Source organism: Rhinoderma darwinii, chromosome 2 (genome assembly GCF_050947455.1).
Source record: "Rhinoderma darwinii isolate aRhiDar2 chromosome 2, aRhiDar2.hap1, whole genome shotgun sequence".
NCBI lineage: Eukaryota > Metazoa > Chordata > Amphibia > Anura > Rhinodermatidae > Rhinoderma > Rhinoderma darwinii.
Window position 1 is genome coordinate 183,852,689 of NC_134688.1, and position 18,126 is coordinate 183,870,814.

General features: G+C 39.6%; 1 protein-coding gene across 3 annotated transcripts in view; it reads right to left on the reverse strand.

Annotated features, from left to right (window-relative positions):
- Positions 1–245: 245 nt before the first annotated feature.
- Positions 246–18,126, reverse strand: part of GABRG3 (gamma-aminobutyric acid type A receptor subunit gamma3) — a 485,326-nt gene continuing 467,445 nt past the window's right edge. For all 3 annotated transcript variants that reach the window (XM_075852586.1, XM_075852584.1, XM_075852585.1), the window contains exons 8-9: positions 15,210–15,406; positions 246–1,210 (exon numbers count right to left, since the gene is read on the reverse strand). In XM_075852586.1, coding sequence (XP_075708701.1) covers positions 932–1,210; positions 15,210–15,406 — 476 coding nt within the window. In that variant the 3' untranslated portion in view covers positions 246–931. The remainder of the gene's footprint in view (positions 1,211–15,209; positions 15,407–18,126) is intronic.

An 18,126-nucleotide genomic window follows, 5' to 3' on the forward strand; every position in this document is an offset into this window, starting at 1 on the left:
CTGTATGATAAAAATTGTTGGAACTGCATGTGCCTAAGGCAGCTCAAACTCTTTAAAATACACCCCTTCAGGCATTATAACTACATTGCACATTTGTTAAAGTGTACAAACTGTATTTCGTATCATGATCACATAGGCAAAATAGATGTTTACTTCTGATGATTCATTTTATTTCTAAAAAAATAAAAGTTACATTACAGAACTAAGGAAAACAACTAAAGAAATTTAGTGTATTTAATTCCCTTCCTATCCCCGCCATATTTCCAAATTAAGGTCCTATACGCTCACCAAACAGAAAAATGTAAAAAGATCTAAATGATTAGAATCGGACACATAGACAGACTCCTTGTTATAAAGATATATATAAATAAACAATTTAATTAACTTAATTAATTTTTACTTAAAATATAAAAAATTCTGTACACTCAAGCTTAGATTTTCTCAACTAAAATGTAATTATTTGCAAAAACATAATTAGATTTTTTTTCTCTTCCAGGATCTACCTCAGGTACAGAAGAAAACCAAAGTCACACTTTTAAATGAATGACTTTGTGCTCTTTTGATAAAAAATGTTCTTTATTTTATATAGAAATTAAAGATAATTTTAATAAAAGGATGCAGTGTTATTTTTTGTTAGTTTTTAACATACAATATAATTTCATGGTACTTTTCCAGTATAATTTTCTATGCCAAATATAGATTTTCTTATATAAGAATTTATAAGCCTTGTCTTGTGATAAAAAGTATTTAGGCATTAGTAATAACATTTCACAATTAAACTCTTTAAATAGAGTCCTTTGTTCTTGCTTTGTCCTCGACAAATGTATTCCAAAGAATTTCCTGGTCAGTATGAGGAGAGAAAGTCTTTTATATTCTCTAGGTTTGTTTTTCTGTATATTTCAAATAAAAGCAGTCTTCGCAATGTAAGTCTTTATAGGTAGAGATATCCAACCCAGTAAACAAGGTTAAATAACAAGAATGATGTTGGAAAAAATACTCTGGAGTATGAGTCCAATTCTAAAAGGTCTATATGTATCCGGCCTCTTCTCCATGAGCCTGATTTACATTCATCATAACAACAAAAGAAGCTTTGACAGTCTTTACCATCCAGACACTCATAGACACACGCTTCTTCAAATTCTTGCCAATACATGGCATTGTTCAAAGTGATGACAGTCGGGGGAGGTCTCATATCCAATACAGAATAGTTCTTAAATAAAATAAAAAAAACAAGATTAAATATTATTTTAGTCAGAAATAACAATTTTAACAAATTTGCTACATTTTAAATAAGTATTATTTTACAAATATTCTTCTTTTCAATAGGATACAACATCCACAGTCCTGACTCCTTTAGAGGACTTGTATTCATCAAAATAGGTGGGTGTGCTTTTTTCTGGCCACCAGATTTGTACTTGGTGGGGCCATTTTGGTTTCAATTGTGATCACAAGTTCAACTTTGTTAAAGTATCATACAAAAATATCTATCTATCTATCTATCTATCTATCTATCTATCTATCTATCTATCTATCTATCTATCTATCTATCTATCTATCTATCTGTCTGTCTGTCTGTCTGTCTGTCTGTCTGTCTATTTCTATCTTTATCTCTATCTATCATCTATATCCATCCATCATTTTTTCTGCTTACTATATTTATGAGACTTTTGGCTTTATTAGATCTCAGAGTTTATTCCTTATTTAAACCCTTAATTGATCCTCTAGTCTTATATATGTTTACTACTGAGAGGGCCACAGATAAAATCCTATTATATAGAACTCTCTTCATGTTTTACTTTACTGGCTATGCAATTACTGTTACTGAATCCTGTAAGTGGCTTAATATTCCAGTGCAATTCTCAGAGAATTCTGGTTCATAAGCTGTCAGTATTACATTTTGTCAACTATAACATTTAAAATAGCACATTTGCACTCATATGACCCGCACCTCCCCTTCTGGTGCACAAACCTATTTTGTTAAATGTACATTTTTACTTAATTTTTTACTTCAGTGTACATAATTGACTATGTTAGTTTTATATTTGAGAATATTTAAAGTAACACTCCAAACTAAAATGAACAGATGTTAAAGCTGATTTAACATACTAGGTGTCACCTCTTTTGCAGTGGTTCCTTGTGTGATACATTGCCTACATGCACAGATAAAACAGCCACTAGGCTTGCAACAGTAGTTTCATAATCGGGCCACCCATTCTGACATCAGTCAATTCTCTACCGTTATTGGCTATAGGTGCAGAGCACTGAGCAGAGCAGGACACGATGATCTGCACCTTCTGCAAGTAGCTCAAGATTTAAAAAAAATAATAATAAAAATAAATCTGATCACAATAACTTTGGCATCAGTTTGAAAACAGATTCATAACAACCAGTTTCGGGATAAAAGTACACCTTTTTATGTTATTACCACAATGAAGGTATGATTTTACAGACTGTTTCTCATTGTTATATACTAGCATCAGGGGTATGTGCCTTCAAGTCAAAACAGCCCCCCCCCCCCAAACTTCCTGCTTTACATGCACTAGCATTGATGGAAAGAAAGACTCATCTGATGCATATAGACTTTTTTCTTTCAAAATGTTCACTCTTTTCAGATTGTTTTATGTACATAAGGGGCTAGTAAATAGGAGGATATTATGATTTATCTGCAGCATGAACCTTCCCAAAGTAATATCCGGAGGTCCTGAAAAAGTGACCTCTGCTCTAAGCATGATATTTGCTCTGAACAGTTGTAACCTTTCTTTCCATAAATAGCAGTGAAAAGAAATAGCTTTCTCCTGGAAACTCGCCATGGCGAGAAGAAACTGGAATGTGATGCCCTGTCCTAAAGGCACAATTTCCTTAAGGGCAAGACCCATTTATACAAGTGCCCCATATTTCTAATTCTTGTGATAATTTGCCAAAATTTGGTATCACAAATGTGAAAGTTCACAATAATGAGAGTCATTTAAGATCTTTAAAATGCATCACCTTTAAAATATGAGCCAATTTTTTATTTTGACACAGAATGTGTGAACACATATATCAATTTTATCAGCTATCTTAACATCTCAAGGCATACTGCTATTTCCAATTATTTTCTAGCTTGTCCAATATGACCTGCTTCCTAAGGCAGCAGTGAGTAAATTATGTCCTTACTGTTTTTAGCGCAAATACTTTACAAGTTTCAACTGTGATTGACATTTAACATTGATTTTGCTTTTTATTCAAAGTCACCCCTACAGCTGTATTCATACACATTTGCTAGTTATATCCATGTGTAAATACTATATTGGTAGAAATAGCATTTAGAACTCAGGTCTCTAAGTAAACAAGCAAACAATAGCTCAAACACACAATGATACACGTTGTCAATACATGATGACATTTAGCTGGAAATGATGAAGAATTATCAAGACTTAAAGGACGAGTGTCACGAAAAAAAAATTTGGGATATCAATTTGCATTTAGTGTTTTATTATAAAATCTTTTATTTATGTGTGTGTTTGTGTTTGTGTTTTACTTTTTTCTTTTTTCTAACTTTTACTTCACTATGGGGGCTGCCATTTTGTTTTTCATCTCTGTATGTGTCGATTAACGACACATACAGAGATGGAATACGACAGTGCATAGGAGTCAATGAACGGGAGCCGTTCCATTGACTTTGCTCTATGGCTCTGTACTGCGCAGACGCAGGTCAGAGTAACACAGAGCAGAGCAGCTGCTTGTAGGGAGAGAGCAGGCGCCATCTTGAAGACCAGCTGCACTGCAGGTAAGATGTGTGTCTCTACATGTCCCACTCTCTATCTCACAGACCCTCGCTCTCGTGACCCCCGACAGCCCCCCCCCCTAACGGCACACACAATGTTTTCAGCTGAAAAATCGGAAGCAGAACGCCTACAAGCATCTGCCCATTGGTTTCAATGGGAAATACGGTGTTCTGTTCCGACAGGGCGGTTTTTACGTGATAGTTTTCCAAAAACGTCACGTAAAAAGACGCCCGACCAAAATGAAGTGCACATCACTTCTTGGGACGTTTTTGGAGCAGTTTTTTATTGACTTTATAGAAAAACAGCTCCAAAAACGGCTGTTAAAAAACGCGAGTTTGATTAAAAAATGGCTGAAAATCAGGAGCTGTTTTCCCTTGGTTTAGTAAGCGTGTGAACATACACTTAGCCTTTTGGTGTGTCCTATAACTTCTTCCAGCTGCAGAATCACACCCAATATGGCTGCCGGACACTGCTTAGCAATTTGAAGACACCTTTACCTGGCTTGTGGGAAGGGGGGGGTGAGATTCCCTCCCACATTTACAGCAGCTGTGAGTCAGGTTGCTTTGCCTTATTCACCTTGCTGTAATTCTGGGAAGTGCTCCCCCTGGTGGCCAACATTGGAAAACATGTCAAATTATTATTTAATTTTTAATACTTTCCACCATACGGAAAAGAAAAAAAAATACAGCAAAAAAATTAAAAAATATAATAGAAATAAGTAACGACACTTAAAAAAAAAGGTTTAATTTGCGACACATTCCCTTTAAAGTCTTGAATGACGCTCGGGAGCACACTCAGATGCAGCAGAACTTTTTCACCGCGGATTTTGCTGCAAATTCAAAACAAATACGCAACGAATCTGCAGTGAAATTAGCATATTTGAGGGTTGTCCAGATTTTGCAGTATATTTGCTGTCGTTTTCAGCTTTTGCATTGCAAAGGCTGAAATCCACAGTGAAAATCAGCTGCTTCTCCGCAAAGGACTGCGCATGCTGCCGAAAATAAATTCTGCACTGCAGGCTGTTTTCAACACAGTTGTTTTCCGCAACTTCTGCAGTAACTAAAAAGCTATAAAAACCAAAGGAAAATATTTCTGCAGTGGATTTTCATTGCAGCCTATCCACAGTGGAAATCCGCAGCAAATCCACCACGTCTGAACATGTCCTAGGTGTATGTTCACATGCGGCAGATTTGTAGAAGAAATTTCTGTGACTGTGTCATCTAAACAGGGTTTTCAGAATTTCATGCTCATGCTGCAGGAACAAACGCATTCAGATGTATGGAAGGGATTTTTTCACATATGGATCTATCTGGCAGTTGCTTTGAAAGTTTATGCTGCCTTGACCAGATGCCAGAGTAATCCTTCTTTTAGTTTTTCTGAATATTGGTACATTTCACTGTAAAATTACTTATATATACATAAAAGTGGTGATAAATAATTGGGACAACACTTCTGGAGTTAATGCATGTGTGTGTGTACTCGTTGTATTTTCTTTTTTGGGATTTAACTTTTTATAGCTGTTAATATAATAAGCCTAAATATATTTTCCCTATATTGCACATAGAGGTTTATTCTTATGTGAATTTTGGGTGTTGTTTATTGTAGTCCACTAGTCTGTGCATTGTGGTTTAACTGTTTTAGTTACCTAAGATTCATTAAAAACGTTCTTGGGGGTGTACAATAAAACTGCTAAATTGTTTATCAAATTTCCCAGGTAAACCATTTATTTTTCATGCAATTATTTCCGCGGCTGCCAGCTATTCTGGTTTCTACTAAACCCAAAAGGGATAAAAAACTAGTTCGCTACCTCACTAATGTCACCATTGATCTACACTTCCCTGCATTCCTTGTTTTTCAATTTAAGAAGTGAGCAAGAGCATTGAGAAGCGGAGGGTTTTCTTACTGTGATTCACTGTCAGGGAGACAAAGAAGAGGGATGAGGGAGCACTCTCTGGTGACCAGAATACAGAAATTAGGTGTAATGTCCGTGGCTGCGGGCTGTCAGCTTCAATCCCCTCCTGACAGCCGCAGCCCCGAGTCGGCAAGCGCTGGCCCCAGCCTCCTCAGGAGACGCCAGCGCCCACTTCCACTCACCTCAGCCGGATCCCGTAGGGTGCACATCCACGCTCATACCCGCTCTTAATGGGGCAGCATGCATACCGGACTTTTGATGAACTTTGACCCGTGAGTACCCTGAACTATAAGAGGGGTCCAGCCCCCTGTTTCTATGCCTGAGCGTTGTTGATGTTTCCTAGTTTCTCTATGTGATGGCCCCCTAGTGTGTTTCCTTTTCCTGTACCTGTTCCAGTTCCTGTTCCTTGCATTCCATGCCATCCTGGTCGATCACTGTGGTGTGCCAAAGTCGTGTCGTGCTGTATTCCACGTCTGACCTGCTTCACCTCACCTGACGTCTACCTGCTGCCTAATCCAAGCCGAGCCTGACCTGCTGCTGTCTGAGCTGCCACAGGTAGCGCCCTGTTGGCCAGCTGCCTTACCGCCAAGGCGGTAGGGCCCAGTGGGTCCACAGACCTTTCGTGACATTAGGCACATAACCACAAGCATGGTAGATGTCAGACATGCTCTTCATGTCCTAGAAACTGAAGACTGGAAAAATGTAGACCACAAACAGCTGTGATTACATGAGAAAAACTCCATACAGTAATGTTTGGTTTCACAGTAAAGTTTACATTACTGTTTGGTTGTATGCTTTAACTTTTGTTTAAGGGGGTATAAGAATTAATAAATTGTTAATTAATAGTTAAAAAATGTAATACAAAGTAAAGAAAATGATATACAAGAAACATAATAATATAATTCACTTAAAGGCTATGTAAACCTTTTGCCACCAGTGCGTTTATAGCTTCAGTGCATCTTTGTGAATAGTCTTGATTAAGAATATCCTACCAGTTTGTGTAAACAGCTCCTTTATAGACACATGTGTGTCCATAGTTGCATACTACAAACAAACTGTGTGAAACTACAGAAGCAGTGAAAAACATTTCTGTCTTCTCTCCTGGGTGCCCAGCAGTCTCTGACAGCTGGATATCCGACACTCAGCTTTAATCGGTTTTAAGGAACAGGACTGCCTGACGTAAGTTTTATGGACGGGCCTTAAGCGGTTAAACTACAATTGTTTCAGCTTGAAATTAAGCAATGATTAAAAAAAAAATATTATGCCAGAGAATTACTATTAATGTATTTAACTAATCTTATATATGTATTGGCTTCAATATAGGGCTTTAGGTTATATGCACATGAATATATTATGGCTCTGCACAACCCAGTGACTCTATATGCCTCAGCACAGCCTCCAAGTATGATGCCTTACGTTAATCATATAGAGCAATTATCCCTAACCACCGTGCCGAGGACTAATATCAGGCTGAGGACCCCCGGACGAAGGCATCCCGCCGAAACGCGCGTCGGGTCTGACGATCTCTCCTGCCTGAGACATCACCATGGGTATGTGACTAGCTATATTCATCTTCCTGTGTTGTCTTATTTATGGACCTGATTTGTACTGACATGCAGAGATTTCACCAATGCAATCATTCATCTATTTTGTTCACTTGTGCTGTATAAATCTCTGCCTTTTCTAGTTCATACTTCTAATCCATTTGTTTGGTCCCTATATTTAACACACTGCCATTACCATACATATATGTTCATTTACCCATGGTGCACTTGTATCTCTGGCATCAGATGAACGTTTTTATTCTCATGCTGTGCATGACTCATCTTTTTAATCCTGTTATTTTTTCAATAAAGATTGTTATTTTTCTGCTACATTGTTGTGTTAATTGTACCCTACACCTATAGGCTTTATATGAGGATCATTTGGTAACGGGCCATGGTATCTGGTATCCGACCTGGTGGCAGCAGGGAATTCCGGATGAAAAACCGCAACAAACTGTGGTGCAGTTTTTTCGCCCGGAATGTCCGCTGCAGAAAACTGCTGAGCATTTATCCGGCCTGCTAGCAGGCCTGCCCCCTGGGAGGACGTTTCATCCCAGGAGACCACTGCAGCCTGTGATTGGCTGCAGCAGCGGTCACATGGGATGAAACATCATCCCAGGAGGCTGGCCCTTTAATGCTATCCAGGCAGGCCTCCTGGGATGATGTTTCATCCCATGTGACCGGCCCATACCTCCCAACCATCCCAGATTCAGCGGGACATTCCAGCATTCTGGGCAGTGTCCCGCTGTCCTGGGTGGCCGGTGGTATGTCCCACTGTCAACTGTATCTGCGTCCTTCATTTCCCTGCTTCAGAATTAATTCAGAGTGGAGGAGTAGAGGGAGATCCTACGCTCACCGAGGACTCCTCGGGCACAGCGCTACTTTAAGCGCTGTGCTCGGGGTTGCCCTTGATGTCACTGTCCATATATGGGCAGTGACATCAGTGGCTACTCCTTTAGCGGAATCCCCGTTGCCGATGATCTGGCCGGGGATTCCGCTCCTAGAGTAAAACCCTGAGGTCACTGTCCATATATGAACATTGACATCAGGGGCTCCTCCTGGAGCAGAATCCCCTGCCAGAGTCGGCAACTGGGATTCCATTCAAGGAGTAGCCACTGACGTCACTGTCCATATATGGATAGTGACATCAGGGCTTTCCTCTAGGAGCGGAATCCCTGGCCTATACTCTGGCTGGGGACTGCGCTCCTAGAGGGAGTCTCTACAGGGGGAGGGGTGCTATCTTTAAGGGGTATGTGGAACTATCAACATGGACACTGTGGCTCTATATAGGGGTAATATCTACATGGGCACTGTGGCACTATCTACAAGGGCACTTTATATGTGGGCACTGACTAGGGGCAGCTTTGGGGGCATTATACTTTATAAGGGCAGCTAGGGGGCATTATACTGTATGGGGGCAACTATGGGGGCATTATGGTATATGGGCGTATTAAGCTGTATGGGGCAGCTACGTGGCATTAAGCTGTATGGGGGCAGCTATGGGGCATTATTCTGTATGGGGCACTATGGGGACATTACACTGTATGGTGGCATTATACTGTATGGGGCAGCTATGGGGGCAGTATGCTGCATGGAGCAGCTCTGGGGCATTATGCCTTATGGGGGAATTTGTTTGGGCATTATACTGCATGGGGGCATCTGTGTTGGCTTTATACTGTATGGGCGTATCTATGGGGGCATTATACTGTATGGTGGCAGGTATTTGGCATTATACTGTGTGGGAGGCACTATGGGAGCGTGATACTGTGTGGCCTGAACCGGGTGAGTATGGGTGGGGATTGGGTGGGATTCGAGGCGTGGATTAAAAGAAAAAAAAATTACGCATCGGCTTCGGCGGTCACACGAGATGAAACGTCATCCCAGGAGGCCGGCCTGGAGGAAGAACACAGACTTCTGGGTAACTATATATATATATATATATATAAATATGTATATATATATATTTTATTTTATTTTTTTTAAATGCGTTTCGCTGTGATTCCACCGCAATAAAAGCAACAACTGCGATTTGTTGTGGGTTTTACCTCTCCATTGAATTCAATGGGGAAAACCCGCAACAAATAAGCAGCGCTTACGCAAATACAATTGACACTCTGCAGAATAAATCTCTGCACCGCAGTTCAATTTCTGAGTTGTTCTTCCGCTCACTATTTACGCAGCGTGTGGATGAGATTTTCATTATCTCATTCACTTTGCTGCTACTGTATTATACAGCCGATTTTCCGCAACAAATTCCGTTGTGCAAAATCTGCGGTATTTACGCAATGTCTGAGCTGACCCTAACCCCCCCCAACCGCAAATCCCCCTTTTCTCCGCCGGTCCCTGGAAAAATGTTCTTGCTTGAAACTGGTCCTTTGTGCAAAAAAGGTTGGGGACCGCGGATATAGAGCAGCTAGTCAGAAAGAATTTTCCATTGTGTGAATTATTCCAAATACATCTGATTATGTTAAGATGATGAAACCCGATCAGCTAATGTGTATGGGGGGCCTCCCGATGTCGGGAGAAAGAAAGATCGGGCATGTTGGATTACAACATGCCCGATCCTGTCTTCCAACAGGATATAAGTTCCCCTCCCTCCAATGAAATAAAAAGGCACGCTCTGCTAAGCCGAGTGTGCATGTATACGGAGGAGTCGGGAGAAACAAACGTTGGCTAAATGAGTTGGACAGTTGTCTAATATGTATTGCCACCTTTATTCTAGATAATTTACAGCTGTAAACAGAGAATGAAATGATGCGGGACATACCTGATATCTTACATTATGAGAACTCTGCTTCTAAACATATTGACCAACTTCTGTTAGATGTTTTTTTTCCCTACAACTAGAGCTCATCAATAACTGCTTATACAAAATAACTAAAGAAAATCTCTCCCAAACAATAAATTATTCATGGACAAGGAAAGTGTAATTTATTTATTAGAACTCTGGTCTTAAAACATTGCGTACGTGTCTACTTAGGCACTAGGAGCTATACTGTTTTATAAATATTTTAGCAGTTATTCAGGAATATTGTTTAAGCCGCTTGGACTTTCTCTTAAAATAACAATATTTAATTACTGTACCATACTGTTATTGATTTTCACTCACGCAACGTAAAATTGGTATAAAAGGGCGTTAAGGCAGTAATGATTCCAAAGCTGCTAATCTGTACACAGAATCTCTAACTAAGTTGTTTACTTGAGGATGTAGGGCGATGTAGGTGTGTGTGTGTGCGTGTGTGCGTGTGTGCGTGGGTGTATTTGGACATGTTCATGTCTGTGTACTTCTAGGTATACTACAGAAAAAAATCTTTGTTAGGGCTTATTTTGGCTCAACCCCCCAAAAGAGACACCCATTTTGGAAACTACACCCCTCAAGTAATTTTTCTAGGGGTGCGTTTACTTTTTTGACCCCATAGGTTTTTTTCTTTGCAGAATCTTGTGGAAATCTGTCATGAAAAATAACATTTTCAATTTTTTCACAAATGCTTAATTTATAGGACAGATTTTTCAGACACAGAGCATGGAAGTGAAGAGAAGAACCTCAATATTTATTGGCCTATTTATTCTGAGTTTAGAAATACTCTCAAATTGGCCCTAATCTGCTTTTGCTGGACATATGGCAGGGCCTGAATGTATTGGAACACCACGAGGAAAATGGATGATTTTTGGGCACATATCATGTTTGCATAGGCCTAAAAAATTGTGCAGATACTATACCATATTACAAATTCCAGATATTTATCTAGGGGTATAATGAGAATTTTTAGTTTTGTTATGGCGATGTTCCAATTTTAAATGGAGAAATGGCTATGGTAAATTAAAGGCACAGTAATTGTAAATGAAAGGGATGATAATTATAAATGAAAGGGACGGATGAAAATAAAATTTAGTATTCCAGAGAGGTGTGATATATCTGAAAGAACTCCTTCAAATACAGTCCATGGTGGGAGGGGAAGGTATTGCACTGGTATGTCGTTTCTCTTCTTATGCCTCTTCTGCACAGACACAACACTTTTTATGGGGGGTGTGGCTTTTTTTTTGCTGTGGGCGGCACTTTACGAGGGAAGTTCTGCCCTGGAAGTATACTGGGGACATCACTACTTGCAAACGTAGAACTTTCTCCTACCTCTGCCACATCACCAAAGAGAAGGGATTTCATTACCTTCTCCTGGTATTCCAAGTATGTCCCCTATTGACCAGTGCTCTTGGAGATGACAAAGGAGTTGTACAATGCCATTTAGATGAAGTACACCGCCAGTTTTTTGTACCAAATTTTCATTTCCGCATGGCATTGTATGGCATGAGCATTTGGTCAGATAGATCTACTCCCCCCATAAATTTGTTATACGCCTGACTGCAGACAGGCCGTGACGTGGTGCAGCATCCACGCAGGGACAAGGGAGCAGGTGGCGTCATGAATGGATGCCAGCATCAAGACGTCCTTCTTCTCCCTGAATTTTAAAAAAAGGACCCCTTCGCTATGGAGCACCCTGCAATCCTCAGTACTGCAGCATTTCTGCTGTGTTGGTGGGATGCCACCTGTATGGCCTGGCATAAAAAGTACTGGGGTTCGAAGCAATAAAATTCCATTCAACAATTTTTTTCAACAAGGCTAATCGAAAAATAGAGCTTGAAAAATTAAATTTTGGACAGCCCTGCTTTCTGGACTTGCGCCCCTGCAGCAGAAATAATGTCCGGTACTTGGGGGGTGTAGGAGGTTGGGGGCCACCAATTTAGGTTCAGGTGCAGGCGTAACCTGAATGCTAACCCTCCTGCGACTGCGAGGAGGATCCTCGGTGTCACTTGAGGAGGAGGACAGAGAAAAAGCAGATCCAGCATCACTAGCACTCTCTGTGTCAGATACGAGCAACTCATTTCTATTTTTTATGTACAGTAAATATATATGTACATGCTGTATTTATATGTATAATATCAAACTTTTTTTTTTTACATAAAACACTAACACTAACGTGCACTAATATTCTTTTTTCTTTTTTTCTTTTATCACACTAAAACTGACTAAATTACACTGACTAAATTACTCTGAAAAAAAGACAATGACTAACTGACGCTAACTGATTGACAATCACACACTGATTGACGCTAACTGACTGACACTCTGGCGCTGAATGACAGTAACGGACTGACACTGATTGACTGACACTGACTAACATATGGTCTGCCGCTGACTAACAGATGGTCTACCGCTGACTAACAGACGGTCTGACGCTGACGAACTGAAGGTCTGCCGCTGACTAACAGACTGTCTGATGCTGAGTAACAGACGGTCTGCCGCTGACTAACAGGCTGTCTGATGCTGAGTAACAGACAGTCTGCTGCTGACTAACAGACGGTCTGACGCTGAGTAACAGACGGTTTGCCACTGACTAATAGACCGTCTGATGCTGACTAACAGATGGTCTGACGCTGACTGGCACTAACTAAATTGATACTGACTAACACTAAATTGACACTGACCTACACTGACTAAATTGACACTGTCCTACACTGACTAAATTGACACTGACTAAACACTTATTTTTGTGTGTTATGTATTTTTTTTTCAAAAAAAAGCTTTCTTATACACTGGGAGAGGTAAGGAGGTGATCACAGTTAGGGAACTGTGATGATCGGGTTAATGGGGGTCTTTTTTCACTTTTCTTCTTCCAACGACGATACAGGCTCTGATATCCACGACTTTCACACACCAACAGAGGAGATCAGAGACTGTAAACACTTTTTTCTTTACTTCTAAGCTCCGATTGGTAAGTCTGTACAGACTAACCAATCGGAGTGATCTCCGTCATGGGACCGCTTTGATAGGTCCATTGTAGTCTGCCTGGAGATCAGGGCATATACTCTGTACAGCTAACCGCAGTTAACTTTTAGAGTGCAGATGTAACTGCACATCAAGGTGTGTGAAGTTACTGCTCACCTGGATGTACAGTTACGTCAGGGTGCGGGAAGGGGTTAAAGATGTGTGACTTTTAGGGCACAAAATATTAGTATAGATGTATACAAACCATGGGGTAACATAAGAAAGAAAAGTGTTTTTAATATGCTTAGTGAGTTACACCAAATGTATCATGCCACTGGTGACTTTTTGATAAAAATTGTAATTTGAGACATTTTTAAGACGAAATTGTCTTCATTGTTCCTCATAATAGCCACAAATATTCCCTAAAAATTCTACAATATTTAATTTTTAATTATAGTACCCATATATATGTATTTTATGCAGTGAACATTCTATTGAAACAAAGAGTCCTGAAGGAGTTAGAAGGGAATCTTCTGTACTTGCAATTCAAAGCCTTTGAAGCATTAGTGTCACCTGTGCTGACTTTCTGCTTAAATTGCACTCCCATTTAACTTTTTACCCAGGGCTAGGACAAAGGTCACAGTATTTGTCTGAGAAGATATAAAAAGAACCAAAGCATCAGTTAAATGGTAGGTTGTTTTGAACTGAAGCTCTTGTGCGTGCTGAGAAAACAGTGTGACATTTAGGTATTGTCTACCCTATTTTTATTCCATATAGTAAACTGATTTTTTTTTTGCCGTACATGCTATCCTTACAAGAAGTGTTAAAATTTCATATTTTTAGCTGCAACAAACTACAATTGTCAGGGAATTTAACATTATCAGAGCCTTATGATTATGAGAAGAAGTGGTTCCATTATTAACCAACTGTTGGATAATATGAAAAAAAATCTGGTTAATTGTGAATGTCTAAATTGGGGGGACTAGTTCATACTCTTAGGCCTCATGCAGTAGGGATGGATAGGAAAGAGGCTTTTTTAAGTGAAGCTGACAGGATTTGGCAAGTATAACTCCAAGATATCAGGCCTAAATGAGAGGGAGGATAGTGGTGTAACAGATGGAGATGAAGGCATCAGGTTTAGGTGAAGAATATAATAGAGAAAACAGAGCTCAGTTTTAGAAAAATTACGTTTAAGAAACGGAGAAGACATGCAGCAGAGACAGCGGACAGACACTCACTAGTGTTCGTATTGGAAACCAAACCTGCAATAGTCTGCCCAACTGGAATTGTGTGGAGAGGAAACAGGAGGAACTAAACACTGAACCTTGGGGAACTCTGACCCACCAAAAGACACACTGAAAGAGTGGTCCAAGAGATAGGAGGAAAACTAGGAAAGGACAGTGTCTTTTAAGGCAAAGGAGTGAGGAGTATGAAGGAGTATAGGGTGAACTGCTGTTTCAGATGAGGCAGATAGATCTAGAAGAATTAAAAGGGAGTATGGATCTTTGGATTTGTCTGACAAGATATTATTAGATACTTTGGTTAATGCAGATTCAGTAGAATGTAAAGTGCGGCTGCAAGGCTGTAAGGGGTCTATCATACTCATCTTTTTGAACTTTTCCTTATTCCTCAATAAATGTAAACAAAATATAATAACTTGGAATTAGAGTTTTTTTTACCCTGTGTCAGAAAATTTTAACTCCAGGCAAGTACTGAAAAGATACAGCGCTATCCTAGATACAATGCTGTCCATGCTGGCAAAGTTTCGCAAGTGCCATTCTAAAAAAAACCTCCCCCACTATCCTTTTTTAGAATGAATCCTACAGAAGTAGCAAGCCACAACATTACAGACGATGCGCTACGCTACTTACATAGCGTGACATTCTAATAGTGAGTGTAAGAGAATGACGCAATACATAAACAGAGTAGGGCACGTCTGTACTGCTGGCGCTTTCTACAACTGAATGCTTGCCCTACTGTAACAATATGCACACCCAGCAGCACTATCATAAGCCACTTGGAAACTAGCATAGAAAATACTACAGCCGCCAGCTGCAGTGATTGGCATGTGGACTGTTTTCTATATAAACTCCTGGGTAACTCATGCTGCAAACCAAATTTATTTTTTTAATTTTCAATTGTAATTCATCTTACCTGCGACTATTTGTTATAATATTTAAGTCTCTTTTATTATACATAAACAGAGAAAAGAAGTTTGAACTTACTGATTTTTTCTTCTTTTTACATCTCGGCTTTTTACAACTTGAGTAATAATTAAGCGCTGCATACTCCATCAGTGCCGCAAATACAAATAAGAAACAGACTGTCACAAATAGATCCATGGCGGTGACATATGAAACTCTTGGTAAGGACTTTCTTGCTATGGTACTTAATGTTGTCATTGTCAATACTGTGGTGATACCTGAATGGAAAAACAAATCCACTCAGCTTACAGCAGGAAAACTTACACAACTTTGAAATATTTTCTGGGAAGCCAACAATCAAGAAAGTATTTTAGTAAAAATAAATAAGTGAAAATGATGACAATGATGATTTGCATTGTGCGCCGATTTACCTTAAGTGATTTTGAAGTTACCTTTTAAGATGTGTCAAGTGTAATTTCTTTTGGAAAGATTGCATTCACATTCACACTTCATGAGGCTTGTATCTCAATCTGTTTCTTATAACTCAATACGGGAAAGGATCACAGCAGGGGAAGAAAGAAAACCTTCTCAGTTTGGGAGGTTTCTACTTGTTGTGATTTATTCCTGACATTGGTATATATAAATTGAATAGGATATGGAACCATGTAGTATAAATGGAAATGCAGCATAAGACTACCTACCTAAGACCTACCATGGAATAAATAACCATGTGGAATTAAGAATGAGCTAAGCAGAAAAAAGCAACTTAAAACTAAAGTCGAGTAATTATTATAATGACTAATTTGTGAGTGACACAAGAGTGAAAAAAAATAGAAATGGCTGTTTTTGACCCTAGCCCGTAACTTCACTAATGGGAATTAAATTACTAGATACTCAACTTTATTCAATAACACTTATTATCTACTCGTTGCTAATGAAATGTGTGTCAATGTCTTACATACTGCAATAATGACTTGCATGTCTTTTTGAATCCATTGTTAAAAATTGTCAACAAGATGTGTCATGTCTATAAAAATGATTCAAGGTTTTGGCTTAAAATGTTGATAAATGTTAGAACACAATTAATGTCCATAGCTTATTTTCAGTTACAGGATGGTAGATGGAAACAGATGAAGAATGAGTGGCGTTATACTGTATATGTTACCTTGATATACACAATCAAAAACCTTCTTGTGACTTAATTACTTCTCTTAGAACTGAAGTCTATTGCAACAACACAATTTAGTAAATAACCACCAATTTTCAACTATGATTTTCTAGGAGAATGGCTATATAACTTGAAACATAGTACTACATGGACTACAGGGTGGGCCATTTATATGGATACACCTAAATAAAATGGGAATGGTTGGTGATATTAACTTCCTGTTTGTGGCACATTAGTATATGGGAGGGGGGAAACTTTTCAAGCTGGGTGTTGACCATGGCGGCCATTTTGAAGTCGGCCATTTTGTATCCAACTTTAGTTTTTTCAATGGGAAGAGGGTCATGTGACACATCAAACTTATCGAGAATTTCACAAGAAAGACAATGGTGTGCTTGGTTTTAACGTTACTTTATTCTTTCATGAGTTATTTACAAGTTTCTGACCACTTATAAAATGTGTTCAAAGTGCTGCCCATTGTGTTTGATTGTCAATGCAACCCTCTTCTCCCACTCTTCACACACTGATAGCAACACTGCACAAGAAATGCCTCCCGATCTAACCCCCTTAGACTTTTATCTTTGGGGTCATCTGAAGGCAATTGTCTATGATGTGAAGATACGAGATGTGCAGCAACTGAAACTACGGATACTGGAAGCCTGTGCTAGCATTTCTTCTGCGGTGTTACTATCAGTGTGTGAAGAGTGGGAGAAGAGGGTTGCATTGACAATCCAACACAATGGGCAGCACTTTGAACACATTTTATAAGTGGTCAGAAATTTGTAAATAACTCATGAAAGAATAAAGTAACGTTAAAACCAAGCACACCATTGTTTTTCTTGTGAAATTCTCGATAAGTTTGATGTGTCACATGACCCTCTTCCCATTGAAAAAACTAAAGTTGGATACAAAATGGCCGACTTCAAAATGGCCGCCATGGTCAACACCCAGCTTGAAAAGTTTCCCCCCTCCCATATACTAATGTGCCACAAACAGGAAGTTAATATCACCAACCATTCTCATTTTATTTAGGTGTATCCATATAAATGGCCCACCCTGTATAATAAAAACACAACTATAGAGTGTTGTGATAGTGGCAGTGAAGGTAAAAAAAATATGAGAAACATAAACTAAACCTTAATTTCTAGTGAGCACAAATGACTAAAAACCCTGGGATTATCTATTTACTGCACTTATAATAATAAACAACAAACCAAAGTGTAAGGGCGGGTTCACACATAGCGGAATTTCACTTAAATTCCGCTGCGGACACTCCGCAGCGTTAATCCGCAGCGGAGCCGTTTCTCCATTGACTTTCACTTTAATTTAGCAGTGTTCGTTTACACGATGCGTACAATTCCGCTGCGGAGCATAGGCTGCGGAGCGGAATTTGGTGTCCGCAGCATGCTCTGTCTGTTGCGGAGCAGTGGCGGACTGGTTGCGGACTCATGGCGGAATTTCTCCATTGACTTCAATGGAGAGTCAAAATTCCGCAATGAAGTCCGCAGATCTTATGTGTGCTGCGGAGCGTATTGTTTTTACTACCATGACATTTCTTCATTCTGGCTGGACCTATGTATTTCTAGGTCTACAGCCAGACTGAGGAAGTCAATGGGGCTCCCGTAATGACGGGAGCGTTGCTAGGAGACGTCTGTAAATAGTCACTGTCCAGGGTGCTGAAAGAGTTACGCGATCGGCAGTAACTGTTTCTGCACCCGGGACAGTGACTACCGATCTCAATATACATGTATCTGTAAAAAAACATATAAGTTCATGCTTACCGAGAACTCCCTGCGTCTGTCTCCAGTCCGGCCTCCCAGGATGACGTTTCAG